The following is a 21,712-nucleotide window of genomic DNA, read 5'->3' on the forward strand; positions in this document are numbered from 1 at the left end:
GACGGATCACTCACTATATGGTCCACCCTTTGAAATTAATTCTTTTGAATGTTACGGGTAATATGAGGAGGATGAAAACTATCAAAAGCGCAATATAGAATTGCGATCGGTGTCCTTTCTATAAATGTCAGTAACCAACCTGCCATCCACCTTGGACACCATAGTGTCCAAGAAAGATACATAATGCAAATCACTATGGACAGTCAAAGAGATTGCAGGATATTGCACATGTAGTTGTGATATCATAGCATCAAGGGTCGAACGTGGTCCCGCCCACACAACAAAAATATCATCAATATACCTCCACCACCCTTTCGAGTGTCGGAGAAACAACTCATTTGAATAAACAAAAGCGTCCTTATAGAGGCCCATAAAAAGATTTGGATAGGGCGGGGCCACATTCGACCCCATTGCTGTACCACGGCATTGTTGGTAAAAAGTGTTTTCAAACAAAAAATAGTTTTTCCTTAAAACCACCTGAAGAAGTTTAATTAGAAACACGCTCTGCTGGTCAGAGACATCCGAGCAAGTCTGTAAATAGAAGTTTACCGCCTCTATACCCCCCTCGTGAGGGATGGAGGTATAGAGGGATTCAACATCCAATGTGACTAGCAAATGATCAGCACCAATCCCATCTAGTTTAGCAATAGCCTCCAAAAACATCTGTGTATCACGGATATAAAATGGCAAAGCCACAACACAAGGTCGAAGGACCCAATCCAAATATTTTGCAATAGGAGAAAAGATAGAATCCACTCCGGCAACAATAGGCCGCCAATCAGCCTTTTGTGGACTTTCGGTAAGATATAAATCACAGGGGTGACTGGAGAATCTTGTACCAGAAAAGAAGCAAGGTCCTGATCAATGATGCTCTGCTCCAAGGCACCATTGATCAGGACATCAATCAGCTGCCTGAGTTCCCAAATGGGGTCCCTATCTAATTTGAATACACTTCAGTATCAGCTAACTGTCTTAGGATCTCAGCCCCGTATTTAGAACTATCCATTACCACAACCCCTCCCCCCTTGTCCGCTGGCTTGATTGTCAGCAAAGTATTCTCATGTAGACGTTTCAGTGCAAAACATTCCGATTTACTCAAGTTCCTTTTCACGGATGATTGATTTTTCAAAGAAAGTTCTCAAATTTCTTTCTGAATGTTCCCCAAAAAAGCGTCTACAACAGGATTTGAAGGGGGCAAACATTTTGACTTATTCCTCAAGGGTGAGTCCCATAATTTCAAACTATCATCAACTTGCTTGCTGCGCTGTGGCTGCCGACAAAGGAGAGAGTCAAAAACACTTTAACTTAATGTTAGTTGATGTTATCTAGCTATGCGATTTTTCATGTACATTTTTTGCATCTGATGATTTATGCAAATTTTTGTTAGCATTTGATGCAAATTTTTGACCGTCGCACTTTGATTGACCATGTTGACATCACTTCCTGTTTATACCTGTCCGTTTTTAGTTTGATTTTTTCAGGATGAACCTGATTGGAGGAAACTGGTAGCTTTCAGTTCCCCATCAGGTCCTCCTGACTTTTGTACCTGCCCCCTTACAGGTCTCACTTCTGATTGGTTGACCCAGCGTCACTGCCCTGGCTTTTTGATTGGATCATTGTTTTTGAGCCTACTATACAAAGGCGGTTCTTGTATTACTGTGTCAGAGGCTTTGCAAGCTTGAGAAAGGGAGGACGTCCTCCCGAAACATCGCTGCTTCATGCACTAGCCTCGTGTTTGCTGTGATACAAGCCTGAATGGAGGAACAGGGGTTGATCACAGTTTGCAGCAACACAGACACTGAGACAGGGAATGCTGTGCAATAATGTTTATTGCAAAAATATGCATACAACAATCTAATGCAAATTAAAAACAAACACATGAATACACACTATAAACAGCTTTCACCATACAATGATATGCAATGTGCAATACACTCAAAACCCTATCTAACTAAATATATACAGAATATACAGAGGATAAATGTATACAACCAATCACAGTACAAGGGAGCAGGCAGAAATCACGGTCAGAACAGAATATAGTTTTGGCAACAGAGAAGCAGACACAGGAAATCAGGAACAAGAGAGAACCAGAATTGTTCAGATAGTCAGGTCTATGAGCAGGAAGTTCTGCCACAGGTTGCTGCTTGCAGGGCTCTTATATAACAAGGCCACACCTGCTGCATGATTGAAATGCAAAGTCAACACAGAGCAACCTTTGCAGTGGCAGAGCTGTCTCTAGACAGCATAGAGCCACCTACTGGTGGAACAGTGGTAGTCCAAAACACAAAGTCCCTAGAGCCATCCGCTGGTGGAATAATGGAAGTCCATGATAGTTCAAATCAATGTTGCCACCAGCAGGCAGAAATTGTCAGAACGTAGTTCCTAACAGCTTGCTTTCACTACAGGAAGCACAACCCGCATCCTGCTACCCGCCACCCTGACCCACAACGCACAGGTACACGGACCCAACCCGCATTTCAGGTAACCCCGGTACCTGACCCGACGTAGACTTCTACTTCATGATTCAAATACAGAGCAATTGTATTAGTTACTTATGCATACAACTATCCTCCAGCATTTCCTAAATTGTTTTCCTGAATTATTCCCCTTTACTTTAAAAGGGAGGGGATCTTATATAATGGGATGTGCGTCCTCTTGTGGATAGGCAGAATATTCACAGTAAAAATGGTACTTTTGCCAAAAATCCCAATTCAAAGAAAAGACATTCAGAGAATACAAAGAGATCCTTTCCTCTATCTGGGGTAATAACAGACATGAGGTTACAGAGAGTGCGCTGTGCAGACTCAGGCAAGCTGGCGGTCTGGCACTTCCCAATATGATGCCATATTACATTGCTGTAAAGATTTCCCAATTATCTTTGGTGAACACGAAAGAAGAACCCCCTCTTTGGGTTAAAATAGAATCAGATTGCCCAAAATCAATGGTCTGATGTTATGTGACCTTCAATCAGATGCTTGCCTGGTTACCTGCTATAGGTCAGACTGTATGCCCATATGACTGACATATAACCCAGCTCTTACACCTGCGCAAAACTCCTGCCTAACAACAAACTAAACCCCTGCAGGAAGATGTCACATACAACCTGGCCAAATAGCAACACACCAAGGCAGCAAGGAATGCAATGCAGTATGTTTGCAACAGTCACCTGAGTCCTTAGAGCTGAGGCAATCAAGGCGAAGTTATCACAATAAAGATGCGTGGTCAGACAGGCCGGAATCAGGGCAGGCAGCGTTCATGCAGTTTCCTTAGACAGTCTGAGGTTGGCAACAGATAGTCAGGTAGAAGCGTGGTCAGAAGCAAGCCGGGTCGGTAACAGATGATCACAGAACAGGCCAGGTCAATAACGGGAATCCAATCTATTCTAGGACTAACCAATCAACAAAAAACAGATTCAAAACCATCCAATCATATTGCGGCATGTCAGCTGATACGCATGCTGCTATTGTTTACAGCGGCGGAGCGCGTACTGAGGATGCGTCCGCCACTTGGCCAATAGGGAAGGAGCGCCATGCGCTCCACTGACCACTGGCCTGTCAGTAGCTTGCGCCCCAGCATGGTTATCAGTGTTACAGATGCATTGCCAAACAAATTAAATGCCCTTTGTGATCAACCACTCATATATGATGTGGACACTCTATAGAAATAAATATAAATGGTTCTCCAACTCCCATCTTCTTTAGAAAATAATGGAAACCCCAGGATCCGATATTTGCCCTTTAGATGAATCATATAAATAGTGGAGAGATAATAATCTATCCTATATAATAAAACCCATGTCCCTGTGTCCTCCTGTGTCCCTGCCTCCTCCTGTGTCCCTGCGCCCTCATGTGTCCCTCCATCCTCCTGTGTCCATGCGTCCTCCTGTGTCCATGCGTCCTCCCGTGTCCCTGCATCCTCCTGTGTCCCTGCCTCCTCCTGTGTCCCTGCGCCCTCCTGTGTCCATGTGTCCCTCCATCCTCCTGTGTCCATGTGTCCCTCCATCCTCCTGTGTCCATGCGTCCTCCTGTGTCCCTGTGCCCTCCTGTGTCCCCGACTCCTCCTGTGTCCCTGACTCCTCCTGTGTCCCTGCATCCTCCTGTGTCCTTGCGCCCTCCTGTGTCCTTGCGCCCTCCTGTGTCCCTGCCTCCTCCTGTGTCCCTGCCTCCTCCTGTGTCCCTGCGCCCTCCTGTGTCCATGTGTCCCCCCATCCTCCTGTGTCCATGTGTCCTCCTGTGTCCCTGCCTCCTCCTGTGTCCATGCGTCCTCCTGTGTCCCTGCATCCTCCTGTGTCCCTGCCTCCTCCTGTGTCCCTGTGTCCTCCTGTGTCCCTGCCTCCTCCTGTCTCCCTGCGTCCTCCTGTGTCCCTAGGCCCTCCTGTGTCCCTGCATCCTCCTGCATCCTCCTGTGTCCCTGCATCCTCCTGTGTCCCTGTGTCCTCCTGTGTCCCTGCCTCCTCCTGTCTCCCTGCGTCCTCCTGTGTCCCTAGGCCCTCCTGTGTCCCTGCATCCTCCTGCGTCCTCCTGTGTCCCTGTGTCCTCCTGTGTCCCTGCGTCCTCCTGTGTCCCTGCGTCCTCCTGTGTCCCTGCATCCTCCTGTGTCCTTGCGCCCTCCTGTGTACATATGTCCCTTGCGTCCTCCTGTGACCCTGCGTCCTCCTGGGTCCCTGCGTCCTCCTGTGTACATGTGTCCCTGCGTCCTTCTGTGTCCCTGCCTCCTCCTGTGTTTCTGCGTTCTCCTGTGTCCCTGCGTCCTCCTGTGTCCCCGCGTCCTCCTGTGTCCATGTGTCCCTCCATCCTCCTGTGTCCCTGCACCCTCCTGTGTCCATGTGTCCCTCCATCCTCCCGTGTCCCTGCATCCTCCTGCGTCCCTGTGTTTTGGCCAGAGCACATGCGTGACAGGTGGGCAGAGTTGGGACAGCACAGGGGCAGGAGCTGGGGGTGTGTTCGACGGTGCGTGCGCATTGCGACTTGCATGTGATTGTGCACTGACCATGCATGTGTGCGTTGCAGCAGCAGGTCCAGCTGCCGTGGTCCTGGCCAGTTTATCTTCATAAAAATATAGGCATGTAGAAAGGGCGGGTGGAGATATCTGTATGCTGCAGCAAGAGAGCATCTCTTCTCTCAGCCAGTCCTGAGCACAGGGAGGGGAGGGGCCCGGCACAGAAGGCCACGTGTTTATGTCCGGGTGGCTGGAGGAGCACATGGGTCAGTAACCTATACAGCATATATGGCAGCTGTCCACCCCAGTCTTCCTCTCCCTCACTCCCTTTTCTCAGCACTCTCATCAGTAACCTGTGCTGTGCCTGTGAGGCAAAGTATTAACTTCAACTCTCCTGAACATTGTTAATAATAACAATCCCACAGTATTCTACATACATATTCATGTCACTACCTGTTCCCCAGAGAAGCACAAAATCTTACCCATCCTCCTGTGATATTTCCCACACTCAGCACGATCAGGGCATCTCACCAGTATGAGAACTTTCATGTATAATAAGGCTTGATTTACTACTGAAAACATTTCCCACACACAGCTTCTCATCAGTGTGAGTTCTCTCATGTCTGACAAGATTTGCTTTACGTCCAAAACATTTCCCACACTCAGTACATGAATAGGGCTTCTCATCAGTGTGAGTTCTCTCATGTCTGGCAAGATTTGCTTTACGTCCAAAACATTTCCCACACTCAGCACATGTATAAGGCTTCTCACCAGTGTGAGATCTCACATGTCTAACAAGATGTATTTTAATCCCAAAACATTTCCCACACTCAGCACATGAATATGGCTTATCACCAGTGTGAGTTCTCTCATGTCTGGAAAGGCCTCCTTTGTATCCAAAACATTTCCCACACTCAGAGCATGAATAAGGCCTCTCACCAGTGTGAGTTTGTTTATGTATGTCAAGACTTTTTTTATGCCCAAAATATTTCCCACACTCAGCACATGAATAGGGCTTCTCACCAGTGTGACATCTCTCATGTCTAACAAGATTTCTTTTATTCCCAAAACATTTCCCACACTCAGCACAATAATATAGCTTATCACCGTTGTGAGTTCTCTCATGAAAGACAAGCAGTGATTTATGCCCAAAACTTTTCCCACACTCAGCACATAAATATGGCTTATCACCAGTGTGAGTTCTCTCATGTCTGGCAAGGCCTCCTTTGTCTCCAAAACATTTCCCACATTCAGCACATGAATAAGGCTTCTCGCCAGTGTGAGTTCGTTCATGAATGACAAGAGTTATTTTACGCCCAAAACTTTTCCCACACTCCGCACATGAATAAGGCTTCTCACCAGTGTGAGTTTTCTCATGACTGACAAGCTGTGTTTTACACCTAAAAGTTTTCCCACACTCAGAACATGAATAAGGCTTCTCACCAGTGTGAGTTCTCTCATGACTGACAAGCTGTGATTTACACCTAAAACTTTTCCCACACTCAGAACATGAATAAGGCTTCTCACCGGTGTGAGTTCTCTCATGACTAATAAGACTGGTTTTCTGCCCAAAACATTTCCCACACTCACCACATGAAAAGGGTTTTTCACCAGTGTGAGTTCTCTCATGTTTGGCAAGGCCTTTTTTGTCTCCAAAACATTTCCCACACTCAGCACATGAATAGGGCTTCTCACCAGTGTGAGATCTCTCATGTCTTACAAGCTCTGATTTCCAAACAAAACATTTCCCACACATGGAACAGGAATAAGTCCCTCCAGCAGGGGGAGAGCTGTGCTGGGTATGGGGCCCCTCAGGGTTAGACAGGTGAGGGGAGTCTGGTGGAATATTTGGGGTCACCAGGATATCTGCAGGAGACTCTTGTCCAGTGACATCATCATCCGTTGTACAGTCTGTGGATACAGAGAGACGAGTCTCTGAGAGGTTCCTGATGCCAGGACTCCGCCCTGCAAAAAGAGAAACATCATCACTTCCTGTTAGAGAAAGGGGGAGGGGCAATTATCATTAGAGATGAAAGAATAGAGTATGGCGGGCACCAGGGAGGGGATTACGAGCAGACAAGTAGGCTGTGTGTTACATCATCACATCACAGCCCATAAGAAGAGACTAAACACGTACCGGTGCAGGGGGGGGGGGGGATGGATAATGGTGGGTGTTGGGAGCCTGATGACAGTGCTTCTTCTGAGGCTATACAATACAATATATAGATCAATAGGGATGGTCAGTGAGCTGCTGATAATTCCAAGTTGATGCAAAGTTTAGGCAGCTTGGAAATGACCCAGATTCAGCAGCTGCATACAATTACATATCATTAGCATACAATTTGCACCATCTCAGATTTATCAGCATGTCACTGCCCATCACTAGTTATAAGCCTGACAGAGAACTGCAGAAGGTTGTGCTCATTACAGGCGGCCAATCACATGACTATGTCCAAAAGAAAGACAGGGCAGCAGTCACATGACCAGGGTGTATGAGCGCGCAGAGAGTCACCCGAGTATCAGCCTCAGATCACAGTGTGCTGCGTGGCTGAACAAGAGCCAGGAAGACTGGAAACAGCGGCTGCAGCCACAGGAGCAGCATTATAATGGGACTTTTGTATCTTTTGCATTGAACCCAATGTCAATTTCCAGTAGAAGAGCTGTGTGGGATTGTTGTGGAGAATCACATGACTATAACTTGCATGCAAATTTTATGTAGCTTCAAATTCAGCATTCAGAAATGCTTTTCCTGACCAATGTGACCAGCTGCATACACTCTGCATTACATGTGCATACAAGTCTGTTACAGTGGGTTGCAAAAGTATTCCGCCCCCTTGAAGTTTTCCACATTTTGTCACATTACGGACACAAACATGAATCAATTTTATTGGCATTCCACGTGAAAGACCAATACAAAGTGGTGTACACATGAGAAGTGGAACGAAAATCATACATCATTCCAAACATTTTTTTACAAATAACTGCAAAGTGGGGTGTGCATAATTATTCGGCCCCCTGATTAAATACTTTGTAGAACCATCTTTTGCTGTAATTACAGCTGCCAGTCTTTTAGGGTATGTCTCTACCAGCTTTGCACATCTAGAGACTGAAACCCTTGCTCATTCTTCTTTGCAAAACAGCTCCAGCTCAGTCAGATTAGATGGACAGCGTTTGTGAACAGCAGTTTTCCGATCTTGCCACAGATTCTCGATTGGATTTAGATCTGGACTTTGACTGGGCCATTCTAACACATAGATATGTTTTGTTTTAAACCATTCCATTGTTGCCCTGGCTTTATGTTTAGGGTCATTGTCCTGCTGGAAGTTGAACCTCTGCCCCAATCTCAAGTCTTTTGCAGACTCCAAGAGGTTTTCTTCCAAGTTTGCCCTGTATTTGGCTCCATCCATCTTCCCATTAACTCTGACCAGCTTCCCTGTCCCTGCTGAAGAGAAGCACCCCCCGAGCATGATGCTGCCACCACCATATATGACAGTGGGGATGGTGTGTTCAGAGTGATGTGCAGTATTAGTTTTCTGCCACACATAGCGTTTTGCATTTTGGCCACAAAGTTCCATTTTGGTCTCATCTGACCAAAGCACCTCCTTCCACATGGTTGCTGTGTCCCCCACATGGCTTGTGGCAAACTTCAAATGGGACTTCTTATGCTTTCTGTTAACAATGCCTTTATTCTTGCCACTCTTCCATAAAGGCCAACTTTGTACAGTGCATGACTAATAGTTGTCCTATGGACAGAGTCTCCCATCTGAGCTGTAGATCTCTGCAGCTCGTCCAGAGTCACCATGGGCCTCTTGACTGCATTTCTGATCAGCGCTCTCCTTGTTCTGCCTGTGAGTTTAGGTGGATGGCCTTGTCTTGGTAGGTTTACAGTTGTGCCATACTCCTTCCATTTCTGAATGATCGCTTGAACATTGCTCAGTGGGATGTTCAAGGCTTTGGAAATCTTTTTGTAGCCTAAGCCTGCTTTAAATTTCTCAATAACTTGATCCCTGACCTGTCTTGTGTGTTCTTTGGACTTCACGGTGTTGTTGCGCCCAGTCTTCTCTTAGACAACCTCTGAGGCCCTCACAGAGCAGCTGTATTTGTACTGACATTAGATCATACACAGGTGCACTCTAATTAGCCATTAGCACTCATCAGGCAATGTCTATAGGCAACTGACTGCACTCAGATCAAAGGGGGCCGAATAATTATGCATACACCACTTTGCAGTTATTTATTTGTAAAAAAATGTTTGGAATCATGTATGATTTCCGTTTCACTTCTCATGTGTACACCACTTTGTATTGGTCTTTCATGTGGAATTCCAATAAAATTGATTCATGTTCGTGGCAGTAATATGACAAAATGTGGAAAACTTCAAGGGGGACGAATACTTTTGCAACCCACTGTATCTGCACGTCCTGTGTGCCCCCTTCATTCCTTCCTCTGCACCTCCTGTGTGCCCCCTTCATTTCTTCCTCTGCACCTCCTGTGTGCCCCTTTCATTTCTTCCTCTGCACCTCCTGTGTGCCCCTTTCATTTCTTCCTCTGCACCTCCTGTGTGACCCCTTCATTACTTCCTCTGCACCTCCTGTGTGCCCCCTTCATTCCTTCCTCTGCATCTCGTGTGCCCCCTTCATTCCTTCCTCTGTACCTCCTGTGTGCCCCTTCATTCCTTCCTCTGCACCTCTTGTGTGCCCCTTCATTCCCTCCTCTGTACCTCCTGTGTGCCCCCTTCATTCCTTCCTCTGCACCTCCTGTATGCCCCCTTCATTCCCTCCTCTGTACCTCCTGTGTGCCCCCTTCATTCTTTCCTCTGCACTTCCTGTGTGCCCCCTTCATTCCTTCCTCTGCACTTCCTGTGTGCCCCCTTCATTCCTTCCTCTGCACTTCCTGTGTGCCCCCTTCATTCCTTCCTCTGCACTTCCTGTGTGCCCCCTTCATTCCTTCCTCTGCACCTCCTTTGTGCCCCCTTCATTTCTTCCTCTGCACCACCTGTGTGCCTCCTTCATTCCTTCCTCTGCACCTCCTGTGTGCCCCCTTCATTTCTTCCTCTGCACCTCCTGTGTTCCCCTTCATTCCTTCCTCTGTACCTCCTGTGTGCCCCCTTTATTCCTTCCTCTGCACCTCCTGTGTGCCCCCTTCATTCCTTCCTCTGCACCTCCTGTGTTCCCCCTTCATTTCTTCCTCTGCACCCCCTGTGTGCCCCCTTCATTCCTTCCTCTGCACCTCCTGTGTCCCCCTTCATTTCTTCCTCTGCACCTCCTGTGTGCCTCCTTCATTTTTTCCTCTGGATCTCCTGTGTACCCCCTTCATTTCTTCCTCTGCACTTCCTGTGTGTGTCAGGAACCGGCCCGCGGCACGCCTGCGTATACGGTTCCCGACTGCGGGTTTGACCAGACAGAGGGGAAGCAGCCTTAGTCAAGCTAAAACAAGGCTGGGACCCCTCAGAACACCTCTCACTGCCACCACTAGCGGTTCGCTAGACACTTCCACTCTGCTGTCGAGTCCTCAGCGCGCACTCCGCGTTTTCGTATTTGGGTCAGCTTTGCGCTTAGGCCAAATACGGGAACGCCACGCACCCACACACAAACACAGTTGCAATCTTACACTGTCGTGAAGCAAAGACCCACTAACAAGTCGTTCCGAACGATACTGTTAGCCACTCTGCTGTCGCTACTCGCACTGGCGTTGTTCGTACGTTGGGTCAGCTGCGCGCTTAGGCCAACGTATGACAAACGCCCCCACACACAATGCAATTACAATTTCATACGGTAGTGTTGCTCAAGCGTACAATTAGGCATGAACTTATACACGGTTACACTTCAGTCTCTTCTAGGCTATGAGTGTTAGTTTAGTCCGGCAGAAGTCAAACTTATTAAATAATAATTTAATATTCTAGAAAAACGTAGAACAATGCAGAACTTAATATATACAAAAAGATTACAAAAAAACAAAGTAAAAATAGTTACAAGATAAAAGTTACAAAGATAACACACACGGATATTTGCATAAAAATAAACGGGGAAAAAAAGAACGTTACCAGCTTAGGTTAGAACGTTGTTTGACGGGAGGACGCCGTTTCGACCAGGAGTCGCGATCCTCCCTAGCTATTCGCTACCTCCGAGAGAAGACGGTCACTAGGCATTTGCCTCTGCTTTTTATACTCTGAGCTACGCCTGGAAGCTGCACTTCCTTGGGGAGGGGAGGAACTAGGTTTTAATTAAATCTCAGACATATTCCATTTCCAGGTAAAAGTCTATACATCAAAGATTGTGAAGTGAGTCTTTTAACTCCAGGTGAAACCTTGATTAAGGCTTTTTCCTGTCTCCGTTTTATTAGATGTCATTTACAGGGTATAGTTTTGCACCTCCACTAATGATTCAATTTCCCCAGGTAAAAAATGGTATCAACAGGACTTCACCCATTTCTAATAGCCTGTCATGTACATTTCAAACGTTCCTGTGTTAGTCTCCAGGCTCTGGTCCTCTTGCTTTGTGTATTGAGACAATGGGCCGTCTCCAGAGTTCAAAAGCCAGGCAGATAATCCCATTAGCACTCTCAGAGGAACTGCATACAGACTCAAAGCACCTCATATGGCCAAGACAATCACCCATTTCCTTGCCCCAAGCAACTTAAGGTAACAGCTCCCTTCTGGCAGACCTACACCGAACAGAGGCAGAAAAATGAAAGAATATGTTCCTTTATTCCTAACATCATCAGCACCTCAATATATCTCCACACCTCTGCCATTAACTTGGTGCAAGGCAGATGATCTTCCCAGATTATCCTGCCAGCACCTACATTGTTGGTTCTGCTTGACGGGACAGTCCATCAGCATTCCCATGATTGCTCCCCTTCCGGATAGCGCTGGCAGGTGATTCTAAAGAATCATCCTGCCAAAGCCTACATTGACGGCCTGGCCGGGTGGGGTAACCCTTTAGCATCCTCAGGAGGGTTCCCCACCTGTCAGTTAGCTCCAAGCTACACGACTGGAACGCTAGGTCAGGTTGCTGCAATGTGTCGTTGCCCTTGGCAACCTGACGTAACCAACCAGGGGAATGCGGGTCAGTGACGACCGTGAATTTGTGACCATAAAGACAGTGCTGCAGCTGGGGAAGGGTTCCAACCGTCGCTACACGCACTTCCTCTATAGTGGCAGGAGCCATCTCTCGGTCCCTTTGGGGAACGATTATCTGCCGGTCTGCCTCCTCCACTTCGGACAGCTCAGAGGGAATAACTTCCCAGGACCCTCTCAGCCCGCCCCTCCCAGCTGGTGACCTGCTGGCTAGCCCCCTGAGCTCTTCCAGGTTGCTGTCAAATCGAACAGCCCCAGAGAGCTCAGTGCTGCCTGTCACACATTCCAGGAAGGCTGCAGACGGAGAGGCTCCTGGGCCCTCCGGGCCAGGTTCCGGATTGGATGTGGCTGACCCAGCAACATTTGCCACTTCGGTGGACAGTCCCTGTGCTGCAGACCCGCTAGCGCTGCGGGTTACCACTGCAGCGGAGGGAGTGTCCACATTACACGTATCATAAACCACATCACCTTTGGTCTGGAAACCATCTGAAGGGGAAGGATCTGGCCTAGTGCCATCTGCCCCTTCAGTGGACAGTCCACCTGCTGCAGCCCAGCGAGCGCCGCTGGCTACTCCTGCAGCTGACGGAGTGTCCACATGACACACAGCATTATCAGCCCTACATATATTGTCATTTGGGACATCACATAAAACATCCACATTATCTGTATCATTACACACATTGCTACTCAGCACTTCACAAGTAGCATCAACAGTTCTTGCATCGATCGCCTCGATAGTCCGTGCGTCACAAATGACATTATCAATTTCTGCATTCTTTGTATCAACATGTCCCACTCCAGGCCTAGGCACTGGAGACTCACTAGGGCTGGCTCCTAGCATACAGTCCATAGCCCCTGGGGCCTCGCCAGCATTCCCCACTTGCACAGCATTATCAAACAGTACCTTGCAAGAGTCCCGAACTTCTGCTGGGGAGGCGGGCTCCACAGGGTTTGAAGCAGGCTCATACCGGGCCACTAACCGTCCCAGGTCAGTACCCAGCAAAACGTTGGTGGGGATTTTGTCGGTTACCCCAACTTCTTTCAACCCGCTGCCGGCCCCCCAATCCAGGTGGACCAAGGCGGTGGGTATTGCTGGGGTGACACCCCCAATTCCTCTGACAGCAATCATTTTCCCAGGTATGTACTGCTCTGGGTTCACAAGCTGGGGATGTATGCGAGTCACTTCTGCTCCAGTGTCTCTCAGCCCAGTGGCAACTGTACCCCCAACCGTGACAAGCTGCAGATTCTCTGCATAGCCAGTAGCATTCCTGGTAGCACACAAAGCCGTTGGGACTTCACTGGGGTTTGAGGCCTCACTGGATTTTGGGGCCTCCCTCTTCCTCTCTGGGCAAGTCGTGCTGATATGACCCACCCTGTCACATACAAAGCATTTCCGAGTGTCAGGTTGCTTGAATCCAGGAGACAGCGGTGCTTGCCTCCTCTGGGTGCTGGGTGACACAGGTTTAGCACTCGGTTCTCCCCGCCAGCTGGGAGTAGTAGTCCTCCGGGACTCGGGTGCTCTATGGGCGGTGTAGGAATCGGCCATTTCCGCAGCCTCATCCACTGTCTTTGGTTCTCGATCCAGCACAAACAGCCGGACCTCAACAGGACAGGTGTGTAGGAACTGGTCTTTTATCATCAGCTCCTTCAGGGCATCCAAGGTTTCAACTGACAGTCCTTTTAGCCACTGCTGGAAGGCAGTGCGTAGGTTGCACGCATGATCCAGGTAACTGTCATTAGGACCTCGCTGCACTGTCCTGAAACGTTTTCGATACACCTCTGGCGTGAGGTGATATCGTGCAATAATGGCTTTCTTAATTGCCTCAAAGTCTGTTTCTTCCTCCTGGGGGAGACTCACAAACGCCTCCAGGGCCTTGCCTCTCAGCCCTGGTGTGAGGTATCTTGCCCACTGCTCACGGGGCACCCCATACTGCCGACAAGTCCTTTCAAACCCCTGTAGGAAGGTGTCTATGTCAGAGTCCTTGTCCATAGCGGGGAACTTATCCAGGGGGATTCTGTGGACTCGCTCACCTTCGCGTTCTGCGGGTCCAGCAGACCGGTTCTGCTGCTGAAGTTTAGCCAGCTCCAGCTGGTGTCGCTGTGCAACTTGTTCCCTCTGGGCTTGTCGTATTTCCCTCTCTGCTTGCCGATGTTCCAGAATCAGCTTTAGGCGCAGTTCGGGCTCAGCCGAACCTAGTAGCTGTAGGTCGGCTTCCAGAGATGTCATCTCCATGTTCGGTGGATCATCCAGGACATCGTCTCCACTCGCATTCTGTGGCGGGAGCGATTCCTCCTCTGGCGTGTCGTGAGCTGCATTCGCTGACTTTGAAGCACGGGCTTGCTCTGCCTCATGCTCCTCGAGGGCACGAACCAACTGCTCCTTCGTCTGGCCGCTCACCGTCTCGATGCCTCTGTGCTCACACAGGTTGAGTAGCATCTCTTTGTTTTGCCTTGCATAGCTGGATGCTTTCTTGTGTTGCAAAAAATAAAAAGAAAAAAAAAAGGGGGGGAAGGGAAAGCAAAATACCACGTGTGTATCTTTGAACAAAAAAACGTATATAGATTCTGCACTGAGAAGACTTCTGTAGGCTAGTTGCTTCTAGCAAGCTTCCAGCCTTTAGTACTCAGAATAGCGAGCTAAACTGCGTACTAATGTACTAAACGATGCCACCACTGCCAGCCAATTATGTCAGGAACCGGCCCGCGGCACGCCTGCGTATACGGTTCCCGACTGCGGGTTTGACCAGACAGAGGGGAAGCAGCCTTAGTCAAGCTAAAACAAGGCTGGGACCCCTCAGAACACCTCTCACTGCCACCACTAGCGGTTCGCTAGACACTTCCACTCTGCTGTCGAGTCCTCAGCGCGCACTCCGCGTTTTCGTATTTGGGTCAGCTTTGCGCTTAGGCCAAATACGGGAACGCCACGCACCCACACACAAACACAGTTGCAATCTTACACTGTCGTGAAGCAAAGACCCACTAACAAGTCGTTCCGAACGATACTGTTAGCCACTCTGCTGTCGCTACTCGCACTGGCGTTGTTCGTACGTTGGGTCAGCTGCGCGCTTAGGCCAACGTATGACAAACGCCCCCACACACAATGCAATTACAATTTCATACGGTAGTGTTGCTCAAGCGTACAATTAGGCATGAACTTATACACGGTTACACTTCAGTCTCTTCTAGGCTATGAGTGTTAGTTTAGTCCGGCAGAAGTCAAACTTATTAAATAATAATTTAATATTCTAGAAAAACGTAGAACAATGCAGAACTTAATATATACAAAAAGATTACAAAAAAACAAAGTAAAAATAGTTACAAGATAAAAGTTACAAAGATAACACACACGGATATTTGCATAAAAATAAACGGGGAAAAAAAGAACGTTACCAGCTTAGGTTAGAACGTTGTTTGACGGGAGGACGCCGTTTCGACCAGGAGTCGCGATCCTCCCTAGCTATTCGCTACCTCCGAGAGAAGACGGTCACTAGGCATTTGCCTCTGCTTTTTATACTCTGAGCTACGCCTGGAAGCTGCACTTCCTTGGGGAGGGGAGGAACTAGGTTTTAATTAAATCTCAGACATATTCCATTTCCAGGTAAAAGTCTATACATCAAAGATTGTGAAGTGAGTCTTTTAACTCCAGGTGAAACCTTGATTAAGGCTTTTTCCTGTCTCCGTTTTATTAGATGTCATTTACAGGGTATAGTTTTGCACCTCCACTAATGATTTAATTTCCCCAGGTAAAAAATGGTATCAACAGGACTTCACCCATTTCTAATAGCCTGTCATGTACATTTCAAACGTTCCTGTGTTAGTCTCCAGGCTCTGGTCCTCTTGCTTTGTGTATTGAGACAATGGGCCGTCTCCGGAGTTCAAAAGCCAGGCAGATAATCCCATTAGCACTCTCAGAGGAACTGCATACAGACTCAAAGCACCTCATATGGCCAAGACAATCACCCATTTCCTTGCCCCAAGCAACTTAAGGTAACAGCTCCCTTCTGGCAGACCTACACCGAACAGAGGCAGAAAAATGAAAGAATATGTTCCTTTATTCCTAACATCATCAGCACCTCAATATATCTCCACAGTGTGCACCCTTCATTTCTTCCTCTGCACCTCCTGTGTGACCCCTTCATGTCTTCCTCCGCACCTCCTGTGTGCTCCCTTCATGTCTTCCTCCGCACCTCCTGTGTGCCCCTACATAGATCGTCTACAATGACCAATTCCTAAGTAGAAGCTGATTGGCTCCAACATGCATGAGGCGTTGGGTCTTAGTGTTTCTTTTTGCTGGCTGCAAAAGTTGGGTGGTCTGCACTGGCTGATGGGCAGTGACAGGTGGTGGGTTTAGCAGCAGATGGTGGGTGATGCTGGCTGGTGACAGTAAGTAGTGAGAGATTATATTTTTAAAGTTTACATTTCCCTGGTGGTAGTGGGTGGAATGATTAGAAAAACATCATCACCCTTAGAGTCAGGCTGAAAGCTGCCTGCAGGGGGCACATTTCTCCATCCCTTTCCTCACTCATAGCCCATGAGACCGCTCTACACTGGCTACATATGTAAGGGGTGGGGCCTCTTCCAACAGCAGAATCATTATAATCCCCGGTCTAAATGGCCGGCCAAGTTTACTTATAATGTGGGGAAGGGGAGTAAACAGCCAACAAGTGGCTCCACAGAGCTCCCATAACTTAAAAGCTCCACATTACAGGAGCATGAAGAGCAAAAAGTGGAACTTGGTGGCACTCCAGGTGCAAGCCTGGAATGGCTGTGCCTGAAAAAATACACTGACTCACCTGCTCTGCCCTCTGCAAGAGTGTCCTCCACTTTAATTGTCCCCATCATATCTCCAACCTCCGCAGACTGCTGATCACTCCTCACATATGTCTCTTCTTCTTCCTTAATTAACCTCATCATATCATCTTCCTGCTTATACTGCTGATCACTCCTCACATACATCTCTTCTTCTTCCTTAATTTTCCTCATCATGTCACCCTCCTCCATAAACTGCTGATCACTCCTCACATACGTTTCTTCTTCCTCCTCTTTAATTGTCCTCATCATGTCACCCTCCTTTGCAGACAGTTGATCAGTCCTCACATAGGTCTCTTCTTCCTCCTCTTTAATTATCCTCATCATGTCACCCTCCTCCATATAATGCTGATCACTCCTCACATACGTCTCTTCTTCTTCCTTAATTTTCCTCATCATGTCACCCTCCTCCATAAACTGCTCATCACTCCTCACATATGTCTCTTGTTCTTTTTCTATAATTGCCCTCATCGTGTCACCCTCCTCCATAGACTGCTGATCACTCCTCACATACGTCTCTTCTTCTTCCTTAATTTTACTCATCATGCCACCCTCCTCCACAGACTGCTGATCACTCCTCACATACGTCTCTTGTTCTTCCATTGTAACTCCAGCATTCATACATATCAGATTTCTGCCCTGAGTGCAAGAAATGAGAGAGAATTTAAATTGTGAACACAGATAACAGCATATGCAGAAATAAACAATGTCACACAGCTTGTGGTCTCTGCGGACTTTTAGCCCCATCTACCTGTTTATGGTGACGGATGGTGCGGTCTTTCTGTGGACAATCTTCACAATAAAGAGGACCTGTACATCTCTCTGGTGGGTCTCTGTTACTGGATCCATCTGTAGGAAACACACACTGACTGAATGCATTGTCTCTATGTGTTTAGCAGATTATGGGGGGAGCTGGGAGGACCCTCCATACTGCTCTCTCCTTTTGTAAGAAATGAAAGTCTCCTCTTACCTGGTGATGTGAGTGGCGGCTGATTCTCCATCCCGGTGTCCTTGTAGAGGTCATTGTGTCCTTCTCTATACTGCCACTCCTGCATGGAGAAATAGACAGTGACATTCTGACACCGTATAGGAACCCAACAGGAGAACAATGATACAGTCACCTCCCAGACACACCCCTTCTTGTTACTGGATAATTTCCATAATTCCCAGCAGCTCTCCTGTCAGAGGCTCTATCACCTTCCTGATGACTTCCAGAATCTTCTGCTTGTTGTGTCCCTCAGACAAAATTACTTTACATACTAGAGGATATTGGCAATGCTGGGGACACAGAGGGTGAGTGGCGGTGGGCATTACTGGAGCGGGAGACATTACATACTGGAGTATAATGGCAATGCTGAGGGACACAGAGGGTGGGGGGCGGGGGACATTACATACAGGAGTATAATGGCAATGCTGGGAAAAACATGGGGGACATGGCTATACTGGGAAAAAAATAGCATAACTGGGGTGGGGGACATTACATACTGGAGGATAATAGCAATGCTGGGGGACACAGAGGGATATGGCTATACTGGGGGAGAAATGGCATTACTGGGGTGGGGGACATTACATACTGGGGGATAATGGCAATGCTGGGGGACACAGGGAAGACATGGCTATACTGGGTGAGAAATGGCATTACTGGGGTGGGGGACATTACATACTGGAGGATAATGGCAATGCTGGGGGACACAGGGAAGACATGGCTATACTGGGTGAGAAATGGCATTACTGGGGTGGGGATATTACATACTGGAGGATAATGGTAATGCTGGGGGACACAGGGAGGACATGGCTATACTGGGGGAAAAATGGCATTACTGGGGTGGGGGACATTACATACTGGAGGATAATAGCAATGCTGGGGGGACACAGGGAGGACATGGCTATACTGGGAAAAAAATAGCATAACTGGGGTGGGGGACATTACATACTGGAGGATAATAGCAATGCTGGGGGACACAGAGGGATATGGCTATACTGGGGGAGAAATGGCATTACTGGGGTGGGGGACATTACATACTGGGGGATAATGGCAATGCTGGGGGACACAGGGAAGACATGGCTATACTGGGTGAGAAATGGCATTACTGGGGTGGGGGACATTACATACTGGAGGATAATGGCAATGCTGGGGGACACAGGGAAGACATGGCTATACTGGGTGAGAAATGGCATTACTGGGGTGGGGATATTACATACTGGAGGATAATGGTAATGCTGGGGGACACAGGGAGGACATGGCTATACTGGGGGAAAAATGGCATTACTGGGGTGGGGAACATTACATAATGGAGGGTAATGGCAATGCTGAGGGACACAGGGAGGACATGGCTATACTGGGGGAGAAATGGCATTACTGGAGTGGGGGACATTATATACTGGTAAATAATGGCAATGCTGGGGGACACAGGGAGGACATGGGTATACTGGGAAATAAATGGCATTACTGAAGGATAATGGCAATGCTGGGGGACACGGGGGGACATGGCTATACTGGGGGGGAAATGGCATAACTGGGGTGGGGGACATTATATACTGGAGGATAATGACAATGCTGGGGGACACAGGGAGGACATGGCTATACTGGGGAAGAAATGGCATTACTGGGGTGGGGGGACATTACCTACTGGAGTATAATGGCAATGCTGGGGACACAGGGAGGACATGGCTATGCTGGGGAGAAATGACATTACTGGGGTGGGGGACATTACATACTGGAGGATAATGGCAATGCTGGGGGACACAGGGGGACATGGCTATACTGGGGAAGAAATGGCATTATTGGGGTGGGGGACATTACATACTGGAGGATAATGGCAATGCGGGGGGACACATGGGAGGGGGGCATGGCTATACTGGGAAAGAAATGGCATAACTGGGGTGGGGGACATTACATATTGGAGGAAAATGGCAATGCTGGGGGACACAGGGAGGACATGGCTATACTGGGAAAGAAATGGCATTACTGAGGTGGGGGGACATTATGTACTGGAGGATAATGGCAATGCTGGGGGACACAGGGAGGACATGGCTATACTGGGTAAGAAATGGCATTACTGGGGTGGGGGACATTACATACTGGAGGATAATGGCAATGCGGGGGGACACATGGGAGGGGGGCATGGCTATACTGGGAAAGAAATGGCATAACTGGGGTGGGGGACATTACATATTGGAGGAAAATGGCAATGCTGGGGGACACAGGGAGGACATGGCTATACTGGGAAAGAAATGGCATTACTGGGGTGGGGGGACATTATATACTGGAGGATAATGGCAATGCTGGGGGACACAGGGAGGACATGACTATACTGGGTAAGAAACGGCATTACTGGGGTGGGGGACATTACATACTGGAGGATAATGGCAACACTGGAGGATAATGGCAACGCGGGGGGACACATGGGAGGGGGGCATGGCTATACTGGGAAAGAAATGGCATTACTGGGGTGGGGGACATTACATACTGGAGGATAATGGCAATGCTGGGGGACACGGGGAGGACATGGCTATACTGGGAAAGAAATGGCATTAGTCGGGTGTGGGGACATTACATACTGGAGGATAATGACAATGCTGGGGGACACATGGGGGACATGGCTATACTGGGAAAGCAATGCCATTACTGGGGTGGGGATATTACATACTAGAGGATAATGACAATGCTGGGGGACACAGGGGGGACATGGCTATACTGGGGGGGAAATGACATTACTGGGGTGGGGGACATAACATACTGGAGGATAATGGCAATGCTGGGGGACACAGGAGGGAAATGGCTATACTGGATGGACATTCTGTCCCGTCTCTATCATATGACTGAGCTGAATTAATACTAGGAAGAGGAAATGACAACTATAGTCAGCACTAATTTAGTGGAACCAACAGGAATCCCCAAAATCACTTCCACTGCAAGAAATAGGGGTCTCCGCAGTTACTATCCATGCCACCAATCAGCTAAACTTTTATGAGGCCCTTAGCTCCTGTAGGCACTCTTAATCAATGCCACCTGCCCCTACCCTATGGATATGAGTTAATTCGGCAATTTACATTCTCATGCAATTAACGCTGCACATAGATCATGGGCACTGAGATAAAGTCAGAGGTTGGAGGAATACAAGAAGTTAATGGTGAATACATTAAGTACTAACTGGGCCCCCTATCCTCCAGGGCTCCATAGCAGCTGCTATGGTTATTGCTAAGCCCCTGATGTCCACCCCGACCTCTGCTCTGCTCAATATATAACAACAGTCACACCATTACCTCTTCTCCTTCACCTCCTGCAACTTCTCGTCCTGCTGTGGTACACCTCTTCCTGCCTGTGACATCACTTCCTTTCTGTGACATCACCTTTTATTACTTCCTGTTTGCGATATCGCCATCTAGTGGTGAATAGACTAACTGCAGCCCCTGTGGAATCTCCTGCACTCAGCAATCTATTATTATTATTACTACTATTATTGTTGTCATTTTCTGGAGCTACACAACAGCCTCATCTACAGACGTATCACATATAGAAAGAACAATAATAATGAATAACAAGAATACTAACAATAATATAAATCATTATTAGTCCCCAGATGGTTGCTGGATGTGTAGAGCTGCCCTATGGATGTGTCGCCCTAGTTACAGGAAGTGTCAGTTCCTTGCAGCCGACTGGAATAAAGAGGCAGAATTACTGGAGAAATATTACGGACTGGGTGGTCTATTTTAAATATGAAGTTTTGAATCAGGATGATACATTTATTGGCTAACATAGAGGTAAATGAAAAGTAAGCTTTCAGCTAATAAGCCTTCATTGGACTTAGTCTCTGCATATACTGACAAGATAATAATAAACACAGCTTATATATACTGGACATTCAGAGGAGCAACATTCTT

At 47.8% G+C, this 21,712-nt stretch overlaps 1 protein-coding gene across 1 annotated transcript in view; it reads right to left on the minus strand.

Moving 5' to 3' along the window:
• Window positions 1-21,138, minus strand: part of LOC137537183 (zinc finger protein 721-like) — a 43,594-nt gene extending 22,456 nt beyond the window's left edge. Inside the window, exons 1-5 of the mRNA XM_068259295.1 lie at window positions 21,095-21,138; window positions 17,799-17,877; window positions 17,580-17,677; window positions 16,813-17,467; window positions 5,473-6,906 (exon numbers count right to left, since the gene is read on the minus strand). Coding sequence (XP_068115396.1) covers window positions 5,473-6,906; window positions 16,813-17,467; window positions 17,580-17,677; window positions 17,799-17,829 — 2,218 coding nt within the window. The 5' untranslated portion in view covers window positions 17,830-17,877; window positions 21,095-21,138. The remainder of the gene's footprint in view (window positions 1-5,472; window positions 6,907-16,812; window positions 17,468-17,579; window positions 17,678-17,798; window positions 17,878-21,094) is intronic.
• Between the last annotated feature and the right edge of the window lie 574 nt (window positions 21,139-21,712).

The sequence above is a fragment of the Hyperolius riggenbachi genome, chromosome 10, assembly GCF_040937935.1.
Source record: "Hyperolius riggenbachi isolate aHypRig1 chromosome 10, aHypRig1.pri, whole genome shotgun sequence".
Lineage (NCBI taxonomy): Eukaryota > Metazoa > Chordata > Amphibia > Anura > Hyperoliidae > Hyperolius > Hyperolius riggenbachi.